The following is a 25,235-nucleotide window of genomic DNA, read 5'->3' on the forward strand; positions in this document are numbered from 1 at the left end:
TGCTGCTGGCCGTTGCCCGGAAATTTCCCCGCCTCCGAGTAAGTAGCTCGCCTTCTTCTATTCCTTTCTGTGTTTGCTTCCATCCATCCAAGAGCACATCTGTGAGTGAGCTTTAACGCGGATGATGCGCTGTGTATCCCCTTTTCCTGCCCCCTTTCCTGCTGCTGCCCTTCCACCTCTGCCCAGGAGGCTGCAGGGCCCAGGGAGGTCCTCTGGAGCAAGGGATTGGGTCCAAGACAGAGGGAGACTCGTCCTTCCTGGCTTGGCGCTGCTTCTGTGCTCTCTTGCTCCCAACTGATCCTGATTTTTCTTTCCTCTGCAGATGACGGTAGTTCGGCCGGACCTGGCCTGCTTCCGACAGAAGCCGGAAGAAGGTGAGCCCTACACCTTGGAGACAGCAAACTACCTTGTCCCTTTATTTGCCCAAGACCCACCTCTGAGGTCTTCTTGCTGGGACTCCTGCAGGACCTGCTCCCTGCCTGGCAGGCCTTTCCCGCCTTTGACTGAAGGATGGGGGGAGGGGAGAAGGCCTGTGGGAAAATCTCATGTTCATTCACATTCTCATTCTCTTCCATCCAGATGACATTGTCATTGAAGATTTATAGGCAGTGCGGACACCAGAGAGAGGCCAACATCCAAATGAACTCAGCAGGTAAGACTTTCTCAAAAGCCCACCTGTAGTTAGAGATGCCCTTGAAGTAAATTTGGGGGGTCCCTATGAACCCAATTAATTGGATCCTGACCCAGGGAGAGTCCGGAGATCCCGGCAAGCAAGCGCAGTTACTGCCGCTTACCGATTGCGAAAGGACAGAGATCAAGCCAGGGCTGTCAAAGGCAATGCAAAGTTTATACACCAACAAAGAAACAAAGAAATAAAAAGCTGTTGCAACAGCGGTTCCCCCTCACACAGCGAGATGGAGTGAAGAACCCAGAACAAAGGGAGTTTCACATTTTTATAGGATTTTTTTTCACATGTTACATAGTTACATGCAAGGCGGGAAATGGGTTTGGGAGGAGGGTCATCTGGTAAAGACAAATGGGTTGATAGTCCTTGATGGGGAAAACAAAAGGTGATAATTCCCGGTGATAGTCCAGTTGATGCAACAGATATTCTCTTTATTGTTTCAGGGCGACTTGGGCGGAGGTGCGGAAGACGTCGATGATATTGAATTCTAAATAAAGTTGTTTTTCTTTCCTTGAACTTGTGTATTGGTGTCATTTGTTCGCGGCCAGCTAGATGGCAGTGTGGTATAGGGGATGTCAGGGTGGGAAGGGTACATGAAGGAAGTCCATAGAACAACGTACAAGATTTCAAGCTTGTGACAATACTTCATCAAATAGATACAATATTGAATGAAAAAGGTATCAAGGGTTACATTTCAGATTCTGTTCTAGGAAAGGGTTACATAAATATTGTAACGGGTAAAAGGGAAAAGAGTGGCTACATGTTAACAGCGAAAGTACATTGACATTTCAGAGGAACGTTTTGACAGCTTGCAACAAAGTATTAAAGGAAACAAAATCTCAGCTCAGAAGAGTACCCAGAAGAAAACCCTTACTGAAAGTAGTATAAAACAATTTCTTCTTTATGCTGGCATAGTTTATTGGGGCATGATTGGTGAGGGTGTCTCGAATTCGATAATCTCTCTCCTGGAGCGGGGCGGGGTGTTGACGCTTCGGCTGCGGCGGGAAGGGATTTGTGTAAAGGGAGGTGATAGCCGTCATTTCGAACATCCTGAGCTAGGTATTGTTATGTGTGCTGTTTCAAGGAGTTTCCTGAGGGGATTGTGGAAATCAGCTTATGCAAAGGGGTGAGGCGTATCCGAGGGTAAGTCTGGGTCAAGAAAGGATTAATCCTTCCCTGATATCAGGGCTGGCTTCCTTCTGACCGGACTTTGACAGTTGGTAAAATATGGCTCCTGTTTGGCCAAGGAGATGGTTCCCCTCTCTGTTCATTTCTGGACTCATAGGATTGGACAGTGTACCCCGATTTCCATATCACCCTGTTTCATCTGTGAGAGAAACAGGAACTCCTGGCATCCTGCTTACCTGTTTTCTCTTGCAGATGACAGAATGATGGCGGCAAGACCTCCTTATCCATATTTTCATGGGGGCAGAAGGGATGCAGTGGCTGTGGGACCAGATCAGGTAGGGGGAAGCTGCCTTGTGGGGACAGAGGCCAAGGGGTGGGGGGACAAGGATGAGCAGTCAAGGATGAGAAGAGGCCAGGGAACCAGGGGAGGGTAACCAATGGCTCTCAAACCCTCAGTGAGTGAGGGACTTTCCCCTCTGTCAGAGAACAGGCTCCGGCAGATGGAGCAGATGAGATCCAGAGGAAGCCGTAGAGGGAAGTGAGGGCGTGATGGGGCTCATCCCCCCAGATGGGAGCCCATGGAGGAGAACTCTGATTCTAAACCTCTGCTGCCTCATGGGATGGCTTCAGGAGAAGAAAAGGCTCCAGAGTAAACTCTACACAGATGCAGAGTGGAGTCCCTAAGATGGTTGGATGGCATTTTGTAGACCTCCTTCTGCAGCCAAGCTGGGGCCTTATGCCTTGCTCTTGTTTCCTTTGGACCACCTCAGGGAGGCCGAGAGAGGGGGGGTCTTGCTGTCTGGGCACAGGGTGGCTACCTTTGTTTTGGCAAAAGACAGGGCAGGGCAGGGGACAGAGAGAGATCTGAAAATTATTCACATTATTTTGCCTCAAAAGATCTCATGGAATTTTGGGTTTTCCCGTTCCTTAGGATATATGATCTGCTCCCTGTGTAACTCCACGTGTCTCGGTCTCGAGCTGATTGAAGGCAGAGACGGGATTTCACCGATTGGTGAAAAGAAGAAAGAGAACTGGAATAGCATGGAATAAAAACAAATATTTTTAATGGATTTTGAATAAATGCACAATAAATTGTTACTGTTTTGAATTTCCTTGTGCTATTGTCTTCCATTCTTCCTGTGTTATTGTCTTCCTGACCCAATCTCCCCCTGATCCTTTCCAGGTCAGATTCCAGGGGTGGGTGCTATTATTTATTAATTGATTTCATTTGTGAATCGCTTTCTATGAAGCATAATGGATTTGGAGTAGAACAAGATCCAGAGGCCACAGATTCCCCATCCCAGCACTACAGAAGTAACTCTAGAATCCTTACCAGATTCTGTATCAGAACTACAATAGAATATATCCCCTTTGGCTTCGTAAGATTCCCCATGCAAGCCTAAATTCTGTAAGGGTAGAAATCAAATCTTCCAACCTAGCATTGGCCTTAGCAAACTCCAACGACATCAAGCCTTTATCATTAACAATCATTTCAACGTGCTACTTGGAACATCGAACATGTAAACATGATGTGAGCTACAAGCGATCGCCGGAGAAGAAGAACCGTAACAACCACCACTTGTATAGGTGTGTGTGTGTGTGTGTGTGTGTGTGTGTGTGTGTGTGTAATACATTTCCCCCTTGGCTGGATTTTCCCTCTCATCTGGCAAAGATTGTTCAGAATAAGAATCCCTAAGGGCCATATCAGAGCAATGAGTCCTTGACATGGGCGTACCCAGGATCAAAACTGGGGAGGGGGAGCCATGGTCGTTCAGGGGCGGGGCCAGGGCACAGGAGGGGAGGGGCCATGAAGTGGGAACATGGGTGGGGCTACAGGGCCAGCGGGCCTGGCGACATCGTGGCAGCAGCGTCAGCGGCGGCCACCTTGTGCTTCTGGGGGCTGGCAGCGTCGGCGGCTATCCTGCTTGGCTGGAGAGGACGGGAGGGTCAGGCAGGCGAGAGGGGGTGGCAGGGCGGGCGAGGGCAAGGCAAGGCACGGCCGCAGTCACGACGGCTCCGAGGTGTTGCTGCATATCAGCATAATATTTCAACCAGTAGATCACTGCTAGATCACTGGCACCCCTAAAAAAAGCTCACCCAAATTTTTTCTCCTCCCTAAAAAAAGCTGAACTATGACCTGAAGCCATAAACAAAAATGGGCCTCCCTCCCTCCTAAAAGAAGCTCAACAAGTTTGACCTAAACCCCAAAAAACAGGGCTTCCCTTCCTTAAAAAAACTCAACAGCTTTGACCTGAACCCCCCAAAAGGGGGTAGATCACTCCCATTTTTTAACTCTGTGAGTAGATCAGAGTCTCTTGGGAGGTGGCCACCCCTGATTTACATTATACAGATGCAGGAGGAGGGGCAGACTGGAACACCACTGCTTTTTATAAACATCACTGTGTCTATCAAAGCTTATTCACTTCCTTTTAGCCTTGCAGAGCCACCTTAGTCAAATTGAATCCTCTGCACCCTCATTAAATCGCCAATAGAACTCTTAATGCGATCCCTGAATGCTCATTAACAACTCCCACTGAAGAACAATAGGGTGAAGTGATGGCTATCAAATCTTGCCTGAAAGGGATATCTGCTCCATTGTCTTAACTGCTTAACTACCGGTAGCCACTTTGCTTTATTTATTTGATGTGTTTTTGTTAGAGCTGTGTTCCCGCCCCAGCAAGCGGAGACCGAGCTGCTCTCGCTAAAGCTGATGTGTTTCCGAGCACAATTCAAAGTGTTGGTGCTGACCTTTAAAGCCCTAAAAGGCCTTGGTCCTGTATACCTGAAGGAGCATCTCCACCCCCATCGTTCTGCCCGGACACTGAGGTCCAGCGCCGAGGGCCTTCTGGCAGTTCCCTCGTTGCAAGAAGCCAAGTTCCAGGGGACCAGGCAGAGGGCCTTCTCGGTGGTGGCCTTCTCCTGTGGAATGCCCTCCCATCAGATGTCAAAGAGAAAAACAGCTACCAGATTTTTAGAAGACACCTGAAGGCAGCCCTGTTTAGGGAGGCTTTTAATGTTTAATAGATTATTGCATTTTAATGTTCTATTGGAAGCCACCCAGAGTGGCTAGGGGAACCCAGCCAGATGGGCGGGGTATAAATAATAAATCAAATCAAATCAAATCAAAAAGTCCAACTGCCCTTTCCTGGGAGTAAGCCATACTGAATGCAATGGAGCTTACTTCTGAGTAGATCTGCCTAAGCTTGAGTGGCGGTGCAAACATGCCTCTCTTCCACTGGACAACAGAATGTGCCACCTAATCCTCTGGTTTACTCAAAGGTAGACCCTCTGAGTTCAGTGAGTCTTACAGGTATATACTGTACATCTATGACTTCAGGCTTGTCGCCCAATGCTATACATATTTATCCAGAAGTAAGACTGATATCCATGGGACTGGAGCTGGAACTCTGAGCACACATAATTAGAGAGTAAGCCACAATGAACACAGAGGGACTTACTTCTGCGTGAACATGCATAGGATTGGGAACTTATTTTTCTGCCTAGATTCAATGATTTCTGCTTCTGACTTCTATTATTGCTATTATTATTTTGGAATGATTCTAGCAACAGAAATTAAATAAAAGCAAGAAGGATTTTAACTTCCCCAGAGGCCCATAGTTTAAGCCAGAAGATGAAACATTAAAGCTATAACTCACATCAATTGTGTGTGTGGGGTTTTTTGGGGGGGAGCTTTTTCCTACTTGGATCAGCTGTATTTTACTCATCAATAATCTCCATTACTTATTTAGAAATACATTTGGAGTACTTTTTATCCATTCTCCTTTAGATTTCAAAGCCATCGAAGATATTAGGTCATTTGTAATGAAACTTAACAGCTAGAATTGCAAAGGATTTGTATTATATTGAGCTCGCCTGTGATGTTGGTAGAATATTTCAATTATTATCATTTGTTAGATTTACATACTGCCCTTCATCAAAAAATCTCAGGCTGGTTCACAAGATAAAGACACAAATAAATGCAGGCAGCAATTCGTTTATGTGGGGGTTACATTCTGAGGCACTGTGCACATCAGTGAAATCGCTAATAATAATAATAATAATAATAATAATAATAATAATAATAGAAACCGATTGAAAAAGCATGCAAACACCTCGTTCTGCTCCTCTCTGCCCTTTTGGCGACATTTCAGTGACTAAAAACATAATAAAGCATTCAACATTAAAAAGCTTCCTTATACTGTACAGGGAAGTATTCAGATGTCTTCTAAAGGTTGTATAGTTATCTCCTTGCCTTGGGGGTTGCATAACTCCATACCCTCCAATGAAATTGGGACATCCTAAGGAAAAGTGGGACATTCTGGGATCAAATCAGAAACCAGGAAGGCTTCTGTAAATCCAGGACTGTCCCTGGAAACTAGGGACCCTTTGAAGGTCTGTGAACGGCACAGGTGGATTCAGCTGACCTGGACAGCATCACCAAGAGGCAGGCAATTCCAATAAAAACAGTATTAAGAAATCTGCAGTACAAACTCCTCCAGCCATGGCATGGAATACAACCCCCATCTTTTCTGTAGCCTCCCTTTTAAGCAATCAGAAAAAAGGGAGAGTTTTTCACTTTGGGTTCTCATTCTTTTCCTGGTGTGCCTTTTGTCAGCTTATGACAATTAGCTAATTTTCTGGCATTCACAGTGCTAAAATCTCTTGGAAGGCATCCGGTGTGAAATAGAGTTCTGAAACCAAGCTATCAAGTTTCATTGTGTTAGCTCTTCAGCCATATGTTTAATTTTTTAAAAGACTCTTCACACATACAAAGCAACATTTCTTCCCTCACACCCATCTCTCTCTCTCTCTCTCTCTCTCTCTCTCTCTCTCTCGTTTTAATATGATTTTGTGATCAACCCAAGGAGGAAGCTCTATAGCAGGAATCCCCAAACTTCGGCCCTCCAGATGTTTTGGACTACAATTCCCATCTTCCCCGACTACTGGTCCTGCTAGCTAGGGATCATGGGAGTTGTAGGCCAAAACATCTGGAGGGCTGCAGTTTGGGGATGCCTGCTCTAGAGCTAAAGATGTCCAGAACAGAATTTTCCAACCTGGTGCCCTTCCAATTGTTTTTGGGCTCCTCCAGATGACCTGTTTATTCAGATTGCATCCTGATTTGCTTGCAGAAAGTTCACGTCTACACTTTGCATTAAAAGCACAGGGCTTCCGCTGAAGAATCCCAAGCACTCTGGCTTGTTAAGGGCACTGGGAATTGCAGCTTGGTCAGTTCCTTAGATTTTTTGAGGGCAGTCATGTGCCTTAAGGACTCTTCTGCACATGGCAATTGCGGTATGTTAAGGGTGCTGTGAGTTAGGTGGCCAATATTTCACTCAAAGAGCTGCAAAGTGTCGTGGTGGGCTTCTAGGCCAGGGAAGAGCCGGGACAAGGAAGAGTTAGCAAACACAAAGGGTGCAATCATTTGGGATAGGCAAATTGGACCAATTTTCTCTGTTTCTCGTTTTTCCAGTCTTAAGTTCAGTTCTCAGCATTTCAACAGCAGATTGAGAATTCCTTTTAAAAAAGTCTATGCAGAATTAACGCTCCGACCCAGAGGCGGCCCATCTCATTTTGCCACCGGAGGCGAAACAGGAAGTTGCCACCTCCACCCGCTGCCAAAGCCGGGGTTCTGCTTCTTCTCCTCCTCCTCCCTTCTGTGGAGGCAGTGGGGGTGAGAGCCACCTGCAGAACTCCAGCGACACTGCAGGCATGTCCCATCCCTTCCATCCCCAGAGAAGTGAGGAGAACCAATGGCAGCAGTGAGAGCTTGCCAGCAGCGGCAGAGCAAGCCGATTGGGCTCCTGGGGCAGCATGCATGCCCTGTGCCCAGGGGCGGGGCCAGTCGCACGCAGGGGCTGGGCGAGCCGGGGCAAGATGCTCCACAGGGCCTCCGAGGAGTCTCCCTGCCTCCTTTCACTCAGCCACCCTACAGCTGAGGGGGAGGCAGTGGGTGGACCGTTTGGGGCAGTGTGGAGCCTGCAGGCACCCAAGCCACTGTGTCACTCCCAGGAGAGACGCATGGCTCGGGCACGCTGCAGGCACTCAGTGGCAAAGCCAATGCTAAGGCTGCCTGGGGTGGGGTGTGGGGTGTGACTCATCTTGCAAAGTGGCATGGGGTTGCACTCGCATGCCACAGTCCAGGAGAGGGGCAGGGCAGCTGCCCCGACCCTCCTCCTCCTCTTCGCCCCTGGGTCAGACGTGACCCGGGAGCAGAGCTGCAGTCAGGCACAAAGAAGCACACTGCAGCCCAGGCAAGGAGAAGACCAGGGAAGGGGGCACCGACTCTCTGCCTCCAGGGTCAGGGTTGACCTAGGGGTGGAGCTGCAGCTGGCGGCGTTGGGCCATCACCCAAGGAAGCTGTCTCTGCAGCTCCCTCATGTAGTGGAGCCAGGCTCCGAAGAGGGAGCCAGTTGTGGGGGCGCCTGGTTGTACCTGGTTGCGCCCCATCAAAAAATGTGTCATGTTCCCCCAGCCCCTCCACGCTATGTCACTGCTGCTGCTTCTCCTCACTTTGGCGGTGGTGGCAGGTGGGCAAAGTGGTGGGACCTGCTGCCTCTGGATCCCAGCAGGCAATTGCCTGAAGCAATCGCCTTGCTGTGTCTGATGGTAGGGCCGGTTGAGAGAAACATACAACATATATATTACTGTGGCTTAGATCATCTCTGGGATCTAGCTTGCCGCCAGCTCCTTCAGCACTGCTGTTTAGCTTCCTCCTCCCCCCCCCTTTGCTGTTTCTCTGCATGCTTCTGGTTTTCCTTAAGAGGCCTCCTTCCTTCCACCAATTGAAAACAAAATAAAGCACAACTTTCCGTTGTGCTTTTCCTCCTCCTTCCTTAAGCTGCAGTTCTTTTTCCCCTCCTGATGATGGAGCAGTTGGACAATCAACGACTGAGGCAGCCTGACCAGAGCTTGGCATAGCGGCCAAGTTATCCCTTTTTTACAGGGATTTTCCCTTATGCTGAATAGGCTTCCTCGCGAGAAAAGCGAAAACTTGGCAGCTATGGAGCTTGGTGGAGTGTATGGATTTATTTTTAATTTTACTCTGAAAGGGTTCTTCTTAGTAATTTAATCAAGGGTTTAAGCACATGCTTTGTACAAATACAGGTAGCAGAGGGGCATAGTCAGGCCCCTAGGCTGTTCTGTTTCAAAGGGGAGGGGTTCATTTTGAGTGAAGTAGAGCTAATAGTGCCAGCGCTTAACCCCACCCTCTGCGCTTGAACATGTGGGGAGGGGGAGCAACCGGGATGAGCCATTTAAAACAGGGAAATTGTAAGTGGGGAATGGCTCTCTGCCCAAGATGTCCCCCTCCCCAAAGACATTTTTCTCAACAGGTAATGAGTGCAGTGGTTTGTAACACCCTTCTAGCTGCAGAGGGGCAGATCCGACAATTTCCGTTTTACTCTGTTTTTCATTTTTTTTGCAATAGCCAGTCCAGTTTTTGCCACATTTCTGCACCGTTTTCTGCACCGTTTTCTTGCACATTTGAAAGTCCTCGAGAAAATTTGCCAAGGGCAACATGTACACAATTTTACATGCTATTTTGCGTCACGAGCAAACTTCTCTGTGTTGTTTGCTTTAATGTGTGTGCATGCATATATATATTCATGCACAGGTTTGCTGTGTTTACCTAATAGCTGCTATTCGGTTTTCTGCTGCTACGTTTTGCCAGACTGTTTCCCCCCAGGTATGGTCAGCACTGAGTTGTAGGTTGCTGTCAGAAAGGAAAGGGGAGGTGTGCTGTGTGTGTGTGTGTGTGTGTGTGTGTGTGTGTGTGTGTGTGTGTGTAGGGGGTCAGAGCCAACACTGGGAAAAAGCCCACGGACAGGAAGAGTGCTGTTGTTCAGGTTCAGGCTTGTGTTTGGTTTTCTGCTGAATTTTTTATTGTTTTAGGTCTCATCAGCACTACACATTAAAAACAGATATATCACTGTGTACAGTCAAGGCTTCCCCCGGGAATCATGGGAGTTGTAGTTTGAAGGTGCTGAGAGTTGTTAGGACATCCTCTTCCCCGCTCACAGAGCCACAATTCCCAGAGTGGTTTAATAACCAGTCCTTCTCCCCAGAGAACTCCACCCACAACCACAACGCTGTTGTGTTGCCATCTGGTTTATTCTGATTTATTCTGATTTTAATCTGATTTTAATCTGCATTTCAGTCGATTGCTGGATTTTATGTTTTAATGTATTATATATTTTGATGTCAGCTGCCCTGAGCCCAGTTTGGCCGGGGAGGGCAGGATATAAATAAATATTACTACTCCTCTGTTTACTGGAAGGGCTGTAGCTTCTGGTTTGCATGTGGCTGGTCCCAGGTTCCATCCCCGGCATCTCTGGGTAGGGCTAGCAGAGATCCCTGTCTAAAACCTCTGCATGTCACTACCAGTCTGTGTAGAACAGAGCTTTCCAAACTGTTCATGTCGGTCAACACTTTTTAGGACATGTATCATTTTGTGACACAGTAATTCAGTTTTACTATCAAACCAGAGATTAAAGTTAAACAAACTCCTTTCCAGCAGGGGCGTAGCTAGATGCTCCGGCACCTGGAGCAGTGGGGGGCGGGGGGGGGCAACCCGCACATGGGGATGGGGCGGCATGATCTGTGCACAGGGGTAGGGCGAACCTCACATCATCTGGAGAGGCAGCTTCCTGTGGCACACTGCCCCTTCAGATGTCAAGGAAATAAAGAACTATCTGACTTTTAGAAGACACCTGATGGTAGCCCTGTTTAGGGAAGTTTTTAAGGATCAGTGTTTTTAGAAATGTTGTAAACTGCCCAGAGTGATTGGGGAAACCCAGTCAGATGGGCAGGGTATAAATAATAAAATTATTATTATTATTATTATTATTACTCATGAGCAGGAGGCTGATGACAGCAAAGGTAAGAGAGGGGAGGGAAGGAGGGGGTGGGCAGGTGGGCGAGGAAGGGGTTAGCAGCAGGGAGGGGGTGAGCGACCTAGACACAGGATAGTGGGGGGAGGTGCTCCATGTTGGAGGGTATGTCACTCTTGGGAGAAAAGTGATGACAAACCTAGACAGCATCTTAAAAAGCAGAGTCATCACCTTACTGACAAGGTCTGTATAGTTCAGGGGTCCCCAAACTAAGGTCCGGGGGCCAGATATGGCCCAATCGCCTTCTAAATCCGGCCCGCGGACAGTCTGGGAATCAGCATGTTTTTACATGAGTAGAATGTGTCCTTTAATTTAAATGCATCTCTGGGTTATTTGTGGGGCATAGGAATTCATTCATATTTTTTCCCCAAAATATAGTCCGGCCCCCCACAAGGTTTGTTTGCTGGCCCCTGGTATAGTTAAAGCCATGGTTTTCCCAGTAGTGATGTATGGAAGTGAGAGCTGGACCATAAGGAAGGCTGATCACCGAAGAATGGATGCTTTTGAATTATGGTGCTGGAGGAGACTCTTGAGAGTCCCACGGACTGCAAGAAGGTCAAACCTATCCCTTCTGAAGGAAATCAGCCCTGAGTGCTCACTGGAAGGACAGATCCTGAAGCTGAGGCTCCAATACTTTGGCCACCTCATGAGAAGAGAAGACTCCCTGGAAAAGACCCTGATGCTGGGAAAGATTGAGGGCACAAGGAGAAGGGGACGACAGAGGACGAGATGGCTGGACAGTGTTCTTGAAGCCACTAACATGAATCTGACCAAACTGCGGGAGCCAGTGGAAGACAGGAGTGCCTGGCGTGCTCTGGTCCATGGGGTCACGAATAGTCGGACACGACTAAACAACAACAAATGCCATTCTCATTTTTAATTACCATTGTTAAATATTTGAATGCACCTTTTATCTTTGACTGCCCAAACACTATAGCTACTATTTTTCTTCGTCACCCCCCCGCCCCCAGTCTACCTACAAATGTGTCCTGGAAAATGTGCCCATTTTTTTGTTCTTGAAAATATGGAAGCCCTACTGTGAGAAGGGCAGCTTTGTGTCAGGGGGTGGGCTATGCGTCAGTGGTACAGCATCTGCTTTGTGGGCAGAACAGCCCATGTTCAAACCCTGGCAACTCCAAGTACCGATGGGAGAGTGACCTGCCTGATATCCTGGAAAGTCACTGCCAGGCCAAGTAGATAAGATTGAGCCAGATGGACCAGGCGTCAGGCAAAGGATAGGGCGGCTTCCAGTGTTCTGTTTTGTCCTGGCTTGTTCTCTGCTCCTAGTTTCTGGCTTCTCTGATCCTGGTCACTCTTTTGCCCTCAACTGACCCAGAGCTGCTGGCTCCCGAATTCCCCAGCCCTGATAATGTGTGTGCATGCTAACAGGGTTTTTAAAGATGCAAAATTCAAATGAAACTGGGAGAGTGTTTCAGGAGCAGGTACCGTGAAATGGGGACTGTCCCTGGTGGATAGTAAGCAGTTGGAGGATTTATGGCTGGCTTCCTGCATGTTTTCTAAGAAATGTGTCTCGTTGAGCTCAACAGTGCTTACTTCCAAGGAGGGATGCGGGAGAAGTTTCATTCACTTTGCATTTAAGGGCTTATCTATGTAATCTGCAGTACATGAATGGAAACCCAGCTATTCTTCAAACTTCTCCCTTCTCTGAATTTTGCAGTGCTGTTGTCCAGCCAAGTAATGTCTACAGAAGTGCATATATTGGGATAAAAGGTGCGTCAAAATGCATATATTAGTGAAAACAGAATGCAAAAATGCATTATATTAGGAGAAATTGCTTTGCCAAATGTGTGCATATTTGACAAAATTGCACACAAAAATGTGTCTGTTAAGAAAAATGGGCACTAAAGTTCTGCTGAATTTTTGTGAGGACTGGAAAAAACCCCAAACTGATATGGAAAGAAGAACTTAAGATAGGAAGAATGAGAAATGGAGAACAACTGACAGATTTGCTCATCCCTATTAAGCTTGCATAGCATTCTAACAAAAGCTCCTGTTTCCTATCTCTCTCACACACAGAAACCTAAATTGTGGCTCACACAGATTTAAATTATTATTTGCACTCGCTTTTTACTTCTCACATGGCATTTGTTTAACTTTTTCTTTTTTCTTTTTTGAGCTACCTCCCCTTCCAGCGACTCCCCCTTCCCTTCTGACTGGCCGGTGTTAGGACCCAGCAAAGGAGGCTGGCTGGTAATGCGATATAGAAACAGAGTACCCAAATGGGACAAAGTTTGAGCAGAAAGCATGACATCATTTTGACTTTCTCTCCACCCAAAGAGGAGTGGGATGGAGGTGTAAACTTCAGCCACCCAGTCTGTACGGGAAGAGAGCAACTCAGTCCAGCCCAGTTCCTATGGGAAAGAGGAAGAACTGGTGGATAATCAGAATGGATCTCCTTCATTATTGATCAGCCCAGTCCTCACCCCCTGGCTTCAGACAGAAACTAGATATTTCTAAAAAAGGGAGTGGAAGGCAGAAAACGACGCTTGGGAATAAGATCTATGGGCAGGAATCTGCATGTGTAACTTTCCAGATTCTTTCCACGGGATGGTACCGATTTCACTTAAACTATTCATCTTTGCTCAGTTCCTTGGAATTTAATTTACCGGCCAATGAAGTATTCCACCTTCAAAGGGGAAAAAAAAGCATTTGTTGTCGGGCATCGGCAAGGGATCACCTCTTCTCCTGTGAACGGATTATCTTCTTTGATCCTTCCTGGAAAATGCCCCTTCGAAAAGAATACAAACTTGTGCAGAGTTTGTGCACTGTGAACTGAGGACAACTCACTGGAGAGTTTGCTTTGGTTTTCACTTCCAGCACGGGAACTATGGAGAATTTGTTGTCCCTGTTGTGTTGCCTCTCTCTGCTGATTTTATTTCAGGTAAAGGACCCCCATGGAATTGACAGATTCGCCCTCCACCTCCCCCCTTTTTCTTTGACACTTTTGCTTCCTTGTGCCATATTCATATAAATCTATTTCGTTTTCTTTAACACGCAGGTGTATGGAAACCATACCTGGCTACGCAAACACCCAGGTAAGGAACATTTGTTTTTTTTGCTGGTTTGAAATTATTATAATCTTTGTAATTGCCACAACACCGCTATTTGTTGGCTGATGGCTTCTGTTTGCGTAGGCTTGCTTGTTATAGCCTCGAGCTATCTCTCTTCTCTGCCCTTCAACCTAAGATCTCGGGATAGATCAAAGCAGTATAATCATGAAATTAAAAGCATGTAAAATCAGCACTTGCTCTTATTTTCATAATTGTAAAACATTTCCAATCAAGTAGAGCATGGTGTATGTTAAACAAAACACAAGAAGAAAATACCTAAACTACCCTGATTTGCTTGCACCTTAAGATTCCCAAGGCACAGCAAATGTAGAGATCTGGCCTCATGGTGCAACAAAATGGGAACAGATTGCCTAGGGTATCAGTATTGTTCGGGTACCAATAAACTAGTAAGCAATGTGAGAGGTTATGCTCCTTTAGGCACAGTTTTTTGGATCATGAACACACTCCTGAGATTATAAGGACCAGTTATTAAGTGCTGGAGATCTGGGTTCGAATTCCTACTAATCCATGAAACCCATTGGGAACTATTGAGCTAGTCACTCTTTATTTATTCAAGGTTGAATTTTAGTCACTTTTTAAGGCCTGGGCCCTCACAAAGCATCATACAAACAAGAGGGAGGAAACATGTTAACGTGAAATAGCCATGTTAGCAAACATACAGAACACTTTAAGAAGCTTAAGCTAACCAGATTGCATTCTCAGTTGAAGGCAGCATTGAAGAGGAAAGTCTTCAACTCTTGTCTAAATGCATGTACTGGCGGGGGCGAGGCACAAATCAATGGAAAGAGAGTTCCACAGTTCTGGAGAGACCACTGAGAAGGCCCCGTCTCATGAGCATGTCAACCTAATCCACCTCTCAAGTTGTTGTAAGACTTAAATATATTTTTCAAACCACCCAAAACCTCCAGCCATTAGGAATTATAGGAATGTAGTTTAAAATAAATCTATGAAAGCAAAGGGGCCATGTCTGCTGGCCCCTTCATAAAAATGTAACAAATGGGGGGGGGGACAAGAAGTACAGTGCAGCTGCAAAAAGTCTTGGGACAGATCCCCCCAAATCCATTTAGATGCATTTGTTCAACAACAGCCAGAACATGAGTCTGGTGAGGTACCATTAAAACGACTGCATTTCCTCCAATAGCAGCATTGGGGCAGAGAGCAATTATTTGGATACAGAAATGGGAAGGGGGGGAGGAGGATTAAACAACCCCCTATTGTATCACTCTGTTCAAAGCATCAGTTCTCACCCAATGATGCCACATTTCATTTCTTTAAAACCCAAACACCCCTCCAGTGACACAGCCAGGAAAAAATGTAGTTTTGCTCTTTGAGACAGATGGATCTGCAATTAGGGATGTGTGAATCTGTGCATTTCAGTTCCATTTCCCATATTCCCACTTCTGTTTGCAATTTTTTTTAAGTCCCCATGAAAATTCCTCAGCATCTTAGTGCAAATTTCTCCTAATATTCACATATTAATATGAAATTTTGCTTAACGAGAACATTTCCCTCAAAGCATAGTTCTCCTGGTATAATGCTTTTTTGGGGTATGCTGCTGTATATGCTGTTTTACGCACACTTTACCCTTGTGCACATTGCTTGGCTGGAGAGCTGCATGCAAAATTTGGAGAAATGCACGTGCAAGGTCCTAGGTTCAATTGCCAGCATCTCCAGGTAGGGCTGGGAAATGCCATTATCTGAGACTCCCGGAGACAGTCTGTTAGTCATTGCAGACCAGAGTCGGGTAGACTTCAGTCTTATCTGATCAGATTTGTTGTTTATTAGAACCACAGCCAAGTGCAAGAGACATAGAGAGGGAATGAAAGGACACAGTTTCTCTCTGAGCCTAGAATATTGTTTTCAGTTATAACTTAGTTGTGGGGATATGGTTTTGTTGCTGCAATTACTGAAGCAGCTGGGAGGCAGAAAGCCTTGCTGATCTACTGCAAATTATCCAGAGAGATCTGTGAGTAGATCCCAAGTAGATCTAGCTTCTGCCCACCCCAGTGTAGACAATACTGTTGGGTGGGCTGGCTTGGCATAAGGCTATGTTTCTGAACTTCTTAGGCTAATGTAAGGAAATATTCTCTCTGTGTGTTTGTGTGTATGCATGTAACACAAAGTGACATTTCCTTATTTTATCCACCGATGCAATATTCTGATCTAGGGCAATGTTTCCCAACCCATACCCAGCTCTCATACAAGGAACAGTTTCGAGTGATTATTACAGTTCCCTTCTGATGTGTCCAGAAATATCCTGCAACCAGATGCTTAATGGTTCCCATAAAGCAAACTGTGATAAATATTTCAACAAATTTTACATTAACAGAGGTGCTATGCAGATTTTTGCTCAAATGCCTCAAGTAATGGTTATGAAACAGGCAATCTAGCAGTCAAAACCTTGCACGGCGTTTCCATTCAAAGGCACACCTACCTAATCTGCAGTTTGCGAGGGAACACGGCAACTGAAAACACAGCCGTCCTTTGGAAATGGCACTTTTCTCAATTTTGCAATGTGGTTCTCCAGCCAAATAATGTGTGCAAAATGCAAAGTGTGCATGAAAGTTCATAACTTAGTAAAAATGACATAAAAGATGCATATATTCTGGAACATTGCTTTCAAAAAATGTGTAGATTGGGCAAGATTGCATTTTAAATGCGTACCTAAGGAGAAGTGCACACTAAAATGCCGATGGATTTCCATGATGGCTTTCTTAATTAAGAAAATTGAAAGGGATGTGGACACGTGAAGGGCTGAGCTTAAGATTGGAAAAATGAGGAAATGTGAGAAACCAACATCTTTGCTCATCCTGACACCAATGCTATAAATCTTAATCAGGTACCCTTCTGAGATTTCATAGGGCAGTTAATAATCTATATTATCGCAGCCACGAGGATTAGAAACTTGCTTTAAAAAATATGAAAACATTCTACGCACAACACAGTCGCAAACAGAACTAAGCCTGACAAACTTAGAGCTGAAGGACATTTCTATATCTTAGAATCTCCTTTGCAGGTTCTGCCATCCATTTCTTGCTCCCGCTCCCTGTGGGGCACACCTGGAGCCCTTGATCAGTTGCAGAAAGCTGAGCGGTGGGCTGGATGACAGCATCTGTGGAAGGAGCAGGAAGGAGAAGCAATGGCTGCCTTCTTTCCTGCCCCGCCAGAGATTTAAAGCATCTGACTTTGGATCTGGCAGCCGCGGTGGCTGCTGACCCCTGGACCTGGTGCTGTAGACACTTAAGCAGTACAGTCATACCTCAAGTTGTGTCCACTTCAGGTTACGTGTTTTCGTGTTGCGTCCCGCGGCAACCTGGAAGTACCTGAATGGGTTACTTCCTGGTTTTGCCGCTTGCGCATGCGCAGAAGCGCTAAATCGCACCGTGTGCCTGTGCAGACGCGGCACTTTGGCTTGTGTCAGTTCCGTCTTACGGACGGGCCTCCGGAACGGATCCATAACACGAGGTTCCACTGTAGTACAATTGTGAGATACCTGTGAGATAGTACCTGTGAGATAGGTTAAGCTGAGGCTCTTCCTCTTGTGGTTCCAGCTCTCCCCACCCCAGAGGCAGGTGAAGAGTGAGACCTGCTGGCCATAGTGATGTTTGTGATTGGCTGTGATTGGGCAACAGAAAGGAGGGACAGAAAAGACTTGAGAGACTTTCTTGAATTATAAATTTATGAATACGATTGGGGGGCATAGGACCACTGAGGTAGAGCTGTGGATTTTGGGGTGCAGGAAAAAAAAGATAGTGGTAGAGCTCTGCTCCATCTTGCCCCAGTGAGCAGGTTCCTTAATGAACTGAGAACCGTACGCACAATCCCACTTGCAATGATCTCGGTTGCGGTTTCAGCGATGCCGAAAACTTGCTCCTCGCTCTGCTGCAATTATGGTTGCTCTGAAGCTCAGCCTCAGAACAAGTGGCTGGTTTGCAGCTCACTGTTAAAAACCTCTCCAGATCTGTTCACGCAAATAACATCTGCTTTTTGTGGCTGGGGTGGATACTGTAAGTGCCACATGTTTTATAGACTTGGAAAATCCAGGCCAAGCATTAGGCTGTTTCCTGATGCAAATCTTTTCAGAGTCTCCACAGGAGCTTTGATGCACATTTCTTTTTTCTTTCTTTCTTTTAATTAACAACTGTATTTCTTCAGGATGTATTATCCTGCAAAGAAAGAGAAGAGGTTGACTCAGTTGCTGCTGCTTTAATCCTGCTCCATACTTACTCTTTCTTTACTCCTACTTCAAAATTAATGGGCTGAAGGATGGTCCTTAAATGGAAGGCTTAAAATGTAGAGTGGTTGAATCCCTTAGGAGAATGGGGGGGGATCAGTGAAGAAAGGAGTGCCTTTGCCTTTCAAATGGTCCTTTAAAAAATGTACATTCCATAAGGCCTTTCCTGAATGGGCTACTTTTCTCCTGATTGCTGCAAGTTCCTTCTCGTTGAAAGGAAATGTAATTTTTTTAAAAAAAGAACGGTAAAAGGTGGTTTAATATCGCTGCTGTTCCAATCACTAGGCAGCTCAATTCTATTGATTTTCTTTCTGTTTTTCTTTTAAAAAGTTTGTGTTGGGTATGTATTGGCTAGTGCCCATGCCACCATCAGCACATTTCATTATTAGCATGATCCCAGGACATGGCTCGGGATCACTGTAAGAAAATGCCTCCTAATTTGTATGTGACAAATTTGAAGGGAGTTAATGGTAATGTGTGTGTGTGTGGGCCTTGAGGGGCCTTATTGATTTGCTACAACAGTGACAGCATTCCTTTCCTTCTCTCTTTTCAAAATGACAGCGAGTGGAACTTAGACTCATAAAATTGCAAAGTTGGAAGGGACACCAACCCCCCTGTAATGCAGGAATCACAGTTAAAGAACCCCTGACAGATGGCCACTCAACCTCTCTTTAAAAGCCTCCAAAGAAGGAAAGTCCATCACCTTCTGAGGTTGTCTGTTTCATTGTCAAATAGCTCTTACCACTGGGAAGTTTTCCCTAATGTTCTGTTGGAATCTCCTTTCTTGTAATTTGAATCCACTGGTTTGGGCCTTGCCCTCTGAGGCAGCAGAAAACAAGCTTGCTTCATCCTCCATGTGACAGCCCTTCAGGTATTTGAAGATGGTTGTCACATCACCTCTCAGTCTCCTCTTCTCCAGCCTAAACATACCCAGCTCCCTCAAGGATTCCTTGTAAGGCTTGGTTTCCACTCCACTTCTCTCAGTGGAAGCCACCAGCCCCCGCAAATGCTTCTTCAAAATGACATTGCGATATCATTGTTCAAGGGACATTATAGGGATTGTTATAATGCAACAAGTGCAGGTTGTATTTGCAAACGAGCTGAAGACGTCTCTTTGCAGTGATATGCCAGAGTGGATCAGGTGATATTTCCTGACACCCATAAAAGCCAGTTGAGTCTAACTGTATTTTTTTTTAAAAAAACTTGGATCCTGAAGCAGACTTGATTCTCAATGGCTCCCATTCTCTTCTTTTGGGTAAAAATGAAAAGGCTTGGTGTGCGTTTGTGGTGGCAGCGGCATGAGCCTGTCCTACTATCTCCATAGGGTTTGGGGTCTCCAAAAGCAAAGGAGCATGTTTAGTCTCCGATCCCAGTGGTATCCTTGACTTTGGTCCCACCTACACTATACATTTGAAGCAGTATCACCCCACTTTAAACAGTTATGGATTCTTGAGAAGAATCCTGAGAATGGTGTTTTTTTTTTAAGGGTGCTGAGAATTGTTAGGAGACCCCTGTTCCTCTCACAGAGCTTCAGTTCCTAGAGTAGTTTAACCACCAATCCTTCTTTCTAGGGAATTCCTGGAACTGTAGCTCTGAGGGGAACTCTCTCTCTTTAAAATTATATCTTTATTATTTAAAAATTATAAGACAAATTTCCAACAAACAAACACGTATAGTACATACAAACATAAATTATGCAATCTGACAACAAACAATACACAACAAACAATGAACATAAAACCAATTTTTCTATCACTTTTCAAACTTATATTCTATTATCTTAATTTTAAAATGACTTCCAATTAGACTTGCTGTATTTTGACTGTTATTTAGATATTTTCGCACAGTTTTATATACATATTACTTTTTAATTTTCACTTATTCATATATATAAACATTTGTAATATACAAGGTTCAGTCTAGCTCTGCCAAAGGGGTTTCTTTTATGTTATTGTTTCTTAAATATTTCTTAAATACTCCCCATTCCTTGTTGACTTCTTGTTTCACCTGACCTCTCATTCTACCTGTTGTTTTTGCCAGCTGCATATATTCCACCATTAAAGTCTGCCAATCTGCTATATTGGGTATTGTTTTGTTTTTCCAGTTTCTCGCTATCCAAATTCTTCCTGCTGTTACTCCATACATAAACAATGTTTTCTTTGATCTTCCTATTTTTTGGGGGGCCGTATACTTAGTAGAAATACCTCTGGCTTTTTTTAAAGTACATTTTTATAATTTCTTTAATTCTTCGTATATTGCAAAATGCACCAACCTCCTTATATGCATATAAGAACCATTTTCTTTCTCACACCTCCAGCATATGGGGGATCTGTTCTTACACATTTTTGCCAGATTTTCAGGTGTTGTGTGCCATCTATACATCATTTTGAGAATGTTTTCTTTAATATTATAACAGGCCGTGAATTTAATATCTACTTGCCAAAGTTTTCCCCATTGTTCCATTAAGATGTTGGGTCCCAGGTCTTGTGCCCATCTCACCATCGTTGACTTTGTTTCCTCCTCCTTCAGCTCCCATTCTAACAAAATGTCATACAATTGTGAGGTGTGTTTCCCTTCAGGGCCGTCTCAAGCATGTCGGGCGCCCGGGCACCGTGGTGCGGAGATTGCTCCAGCGCCCCCGCCCCGCTCTGTTTCTTGCCGCGGCTGGTGGGTGGGCGCAGCGCGCAGCATGGTTTCCATGCGGCTCTGCCGTGCAGGACCCCCTACCGGGTCGGCGCCCTGGCGCCCCGCGCCACCCAGACTACCCCTAGAGCCGGCCCTGTTTCCCTTTACTCTGTATAAATGCTTTTTCAAATTTCGATGTTTCCTCCGCAATTCCTATTTTTTTTTGTCTACTATGAATCTTTGGTGTATTTGGAAATACTGGACCCAATCTGATACATGTTCTCTAATTTCCTCATATTTTTTCAATTTTAACTCCTCTTTTTTCCCTTCCACTATTGTTCTATATGTCACCCAATCCCTTTCCATATTTAATTTTTTGACTGCCGTCGCTTCTGCTAGTGAAGTCCACAATGGGGTCTTTGGATCCAGTATTCAGCTCAGAGGGGAACTCTCAGCTCCGTTAACAAACTACAGTTCCCAGGATTCTTGGGAGGGAGATGTAACTGTTAATAACTGCACGATAGTGCTTCAAATGTATTGTGCAGATGTGGCCTTAAAGCACATGGCTTCCTGCCAAGAATCCTGGGAGCTGTAGTTTCCCCTCACAGTTCTATAGTTCCTGACACCCTTAACATGCTACAGATCCCAGGACTATTTGGGAGCACCCATATGCTTTAAAAGCATGGCATGGATGTGATATTTATTTACTTTCTCACAGTTATGTAACCAACTGCCATCCAATCCTATAGCGAGGGAAGCAAACCACCTCCCTCCTGGGCCCATCTTGCTGGAGAAAGGAGGGTAGGGGGCATTGGGGAGACAAAGAGAGACAGGGATCCCACCCTCCATCTTTCACTGCCCCATAGGCTCTGCCATTTATGAGGCACAGGGGCCAGGTTCGAAACGCCCATGAAAAATGGCTTCTGTTTTATGTTAAGTGGTTATCTGAATTTTTACAAGGTTTCTGGAATGTTTGGACAATGTGTTTATCGCGGGATCATGGGCTGCAAGTCATGAAACTTCACAACTTGCTTACTTCCCCCCACCCCGCCCCCCCACATCCCTCAACACTTGCATGCCTTCCCCCCCCCTTGCTCTCCTCCAGGGACCTGGGAGATTGCCAGGGCATGCAAACAAAATATGCAATTGGAATAGATGCACCTCTATTCTTTCATAAGAGAGATTCTGTTTCCAGATTATATAGGGATATTAGTCAGCAACAGTCTGTTTCTTTAGCGCTGGGTCTGCTCATCCTTCCTGATTCTTCACAGGCAGTGTTTCAAGCTGAATATTTCATTTGTATTGCTTTGACTTAAAAAAAGAAAAAGAAAAAACCAGGCACAGGGTTTCAAATAGACTTGTTGATTTAACAATTGTGTGGCTTGAATGCTTACGCTGCAGAACAAAGTATTAAATCAAATTCCATCATTCAGTTGTGCCAGCTAACTCTCATAAAATCCATTTTTCAGGGTTGCACTCCTTCCACATGATGTGGATGGGCCACAGTTTAGGATAGATGAGTTTGTCCGTTTCAGTTTCTCATTTGTCTGATCTTACGTTCCGTTTTCCATATTTCCACATCAAGTATGAGATGTTTATCACTGTTATTGCTGCTTATTGAATTTCTAACCCATTCTTCGTCTCTGTGGCAGCGAAAATCCCCACTGTTAAAACAATAAAATTAAAATAAGCTAAAAACATTTCAGAACATTAAGAACACCCCAGAACTTTTGAAAACAGTTGCATACCCTCACAACTGATAATGTCAAGGTCGACATCAAATGCTTGGGTCAGCAATAAGCCTGGGTGGTGTATCGATACTTCACCAAGGACCATACCTGCCAAGTCTCCTGCTGAAAAATGCGGGATCAGCAGCGGTGCGGCACCGGAAGTTGCGTAGAAGCAACTTCCGGGGCTGCTCTTCCCATGTGTGGGCACCGGAAATCGGGCAGAGCGGCACCGGAGGTCACTTCTACGCATGCCCGGTGGCCATCTTGGTGGTGGCCGCATGGCGGCGGCCATCTTGGTGGTGGCCACCGCCATGCAGCCACGACCAAGATGGCCGCCGGGCATGCGTAGAAGCGACTTCCGGTGCCGCTCTGCCTGATTTCCGGTACCCACACATGGGAAGAGCGGCACCCAAAATGGAGGCTCCCTGGCAGGTAAATCTGGGAGATTTCCGGGATTTTTCTGCATTCGGGAGAACAGCGGGAAACGGATTAAAATCTGGGGGTTTCCCACGAAAAATGGGATACTTGGCAGCTAAGCCAAGGACTGGTATGAGGGACAGAGCGCGATGGCGGTTTCACCCGGCAGTATATAGTGGGTGAAAATGCCACCACTCCTGAGTCCCTCTGCCACCAGTGCCCAGCGTGCTGAAGGAGAAACCAGATGCAGCCAGGTGCTGGTGGCAGAAGGGACTCAGGAACAGTAGCGGTTTCACCTGCAATATACCACCAGGTGAAACCGCCATTACACTCTGGCCCTCATACTGCTGAGGGAAGAACAAGTTACATCGGCCGGGGCCAATGTAGCTTGTTCCTCCCTCTGCTGCCTGTGCAGGCAGGTGGCTCCTCAGCAAAGAAGGGCAGGAGGAGCTAGCTGCCTTGCCCCCGGTGCTGCGAGGCATCAGGGTTAAACTGTCTTAGCTCCAAACTGTGGTGATTTCCCCCCCGCACCTTGTGGGGCCAGGGATGAAGCAGCTTGCTCCTCCCTTTCAACATCGCCCAGGCCTAGTCACTTGCAGGAAGATGCTGTAGAATTGGAATCCACGCCCCCCCCCCCAGCTCACAAAGTGCTTTGGCTGCGGCTGAATGTGTGACAGCCTTCTAGGAGGGGACGTTGTCTGAGCAGAACTGACCCAAGGCGTCGGGCTGCCTGAAGTGGGTCCCAAGTGAGCACCCTCCCTGCTTGCTAGGGCCAACACTTTAAAATGTCTTCCTGTGCTATATGGACAGCAATCCCTGCCTTCATCTATGCCTTCTCCCCCACACGGGGCCACCTGAACCATCATTTCATCCTCCTGCATGGGAGTACCAACCAAGGCCTACTAGCCATGATGGGCTTATGTCCGTTGCCAGAGGCAATATGGCTCTGAATGCCAGTTGCTAGGAATCTCAAACAGAGAGCGTGCTTTTGTACTCATTTCCTACTTGTGGGCTTCCCATGGGCAGCTGGTTGGGCACTCTGGCAACGGGATGCTGGACTAGATGGGCCCTGTGACGTTTTTACGCTGTTTGGTATAGCCTTATCAACCCGACCCACCAAGGGTTAACTCAGACTCCGTGTCGACTGACTGGACATTCCATGAGGGGAGGGGAATGGCTGAATGTTTAAAGAGAAGGGACAACCGTTTTTGTCAGTTGAGAGGGTGCTGGGGAGCGGGAGTGTGAGGGTGGTTGAAATGAAGCTCTAGGAGAGTAGGTTTAGGCTAGGTAGTCAACAGGTTATCTAGTACACGAGTAACAAAGTTATGACTGTTGAAACTCAGCTTGTACAAAGGAAACCTTAAAGCGACCATTACGTTCTTGAGCAATAAAATTTCCAGTGTTAGAAAATCGTCTGTGTTATTTTTCCAGCCAAGGTACATGAAAACTCATTCAGGAGGACATCTATTAAAAAGTTCATTCAGGAGGACATCTATTAAAAAGGAGGACAACAGTTCCTTCGAGAGGGGAGCAGTTAGTTTGTATTTTTGGGGTGCACCAAGAGGGCGAGCCAGGCAGACAGACCCAGGGTGTCATAAAGTTACCTCAGGGCAAGCTTTTTTTACAGAAAGGGGTTTCTAGAGGCAGAACTCCCTATACTGTGGACACAAGGGATAGTCTCAGATATAGCCCTGAACTTTAAAAAGGTACCTGGCCACGCTTGCGCTGGAAGAGGACTCTCTTTTGTATAAAAGGAGAAGAAAAAGAATAAAACCCTCGAGTGCATGAGGGAATACAGGATAGGCTAAAGGGAACAATAGGGGGAGGCTCGGTTTACCCCAGATCATCCCTGTTAGTTCTTGTATTAAGTGAGAGGTAGAATGAATAAGACGGAAGCAAGGGTCTTTCGTCGAAGGCCCCTGGCCTGATTCAGACTCTTCTTACGTTGGTATTCTGCAACTATATTGTCACTGGGAAGCAAGAGCCCTTGGAGGGCTTGTTCTTTGTTAGCTTGCGCTCTTCGATCTCAGCACATATGGCCACCTGCAGCTGAATAAAGTACTTAAGGAAACTCAACATTCCTGATTAGCTGTGGGGCTTATTTGTTTGTTGGTAGGAAGCAGAAAGCAGAAAACAAAAACCCACAGATGTTCTCTCTCTGCGTGTGTATGTGTGCGCAGAATGGTGGAATTGTTACATGTTTGCTATTCCAGATGTTTCTTTGCAGATTGAGGCGATTCTTCCACATCTAACCCCCCCCCCCCCCCGGGATTGCATGCAGTGCTAGACTTACTCAGAGTAGACTCACTGAATGAAACAAACAAACATAAATACATTGTGTGGCAGCACCTACCTTTTGAAACTCCTTCCCATTGCATATCAGTACTGTATTGTTAATTTATACTTCACCTTTCCCCCAAGTGTCTCAAGGTGGCT

The 25,235-nt window shown here is 45.9% G+C and overlaps 1 protein-coding gene across 2 annotated transcripts in view; it reads left to right on the forward strand.

Moving 5' to 3' along the window:
- Nucleotides 1–12,953: 12,953 nt before the first annotated feature.
- Nucleotides 12,954–25,235, forward strand: part of ADGRD1 (adhesion G protein-coupled receptor D1) — a 259,370-nt gene continuing 247,088 nt past the window's right edge. For both annotated transcript variants that reach the window (XM_035097840.2, XM_035097838.2), the window contains exons 1-2: nt 12,954–13,603; nt 13,721–13,757. In XM_035097840.2, coding sequence (XP_034953731.2) covers nt 13,550–13,603; nt 13,721–13,757 — 91 coding nt within the window. In that variant the 5' untranslated portion in view covers nt 12,954–13,549. The remainder of the gene's footprint in view (nt 13,604–13,720; nt 13,758–25,235) is intronic.

Source organism: Zootoca vivipara, chromosome 17 (assembly GCF_963506605.1).
Source record: "Zootoca vivipara chromosome 17, rZooViv1.1, whole genome shotgun sequence".
Taxonomy (NCBI): Eukaryota; Metazoa; Chordata; class Lepidosauria; order Squamata; family Lacertidae; genus Zootoca; species Zootoca vivipara.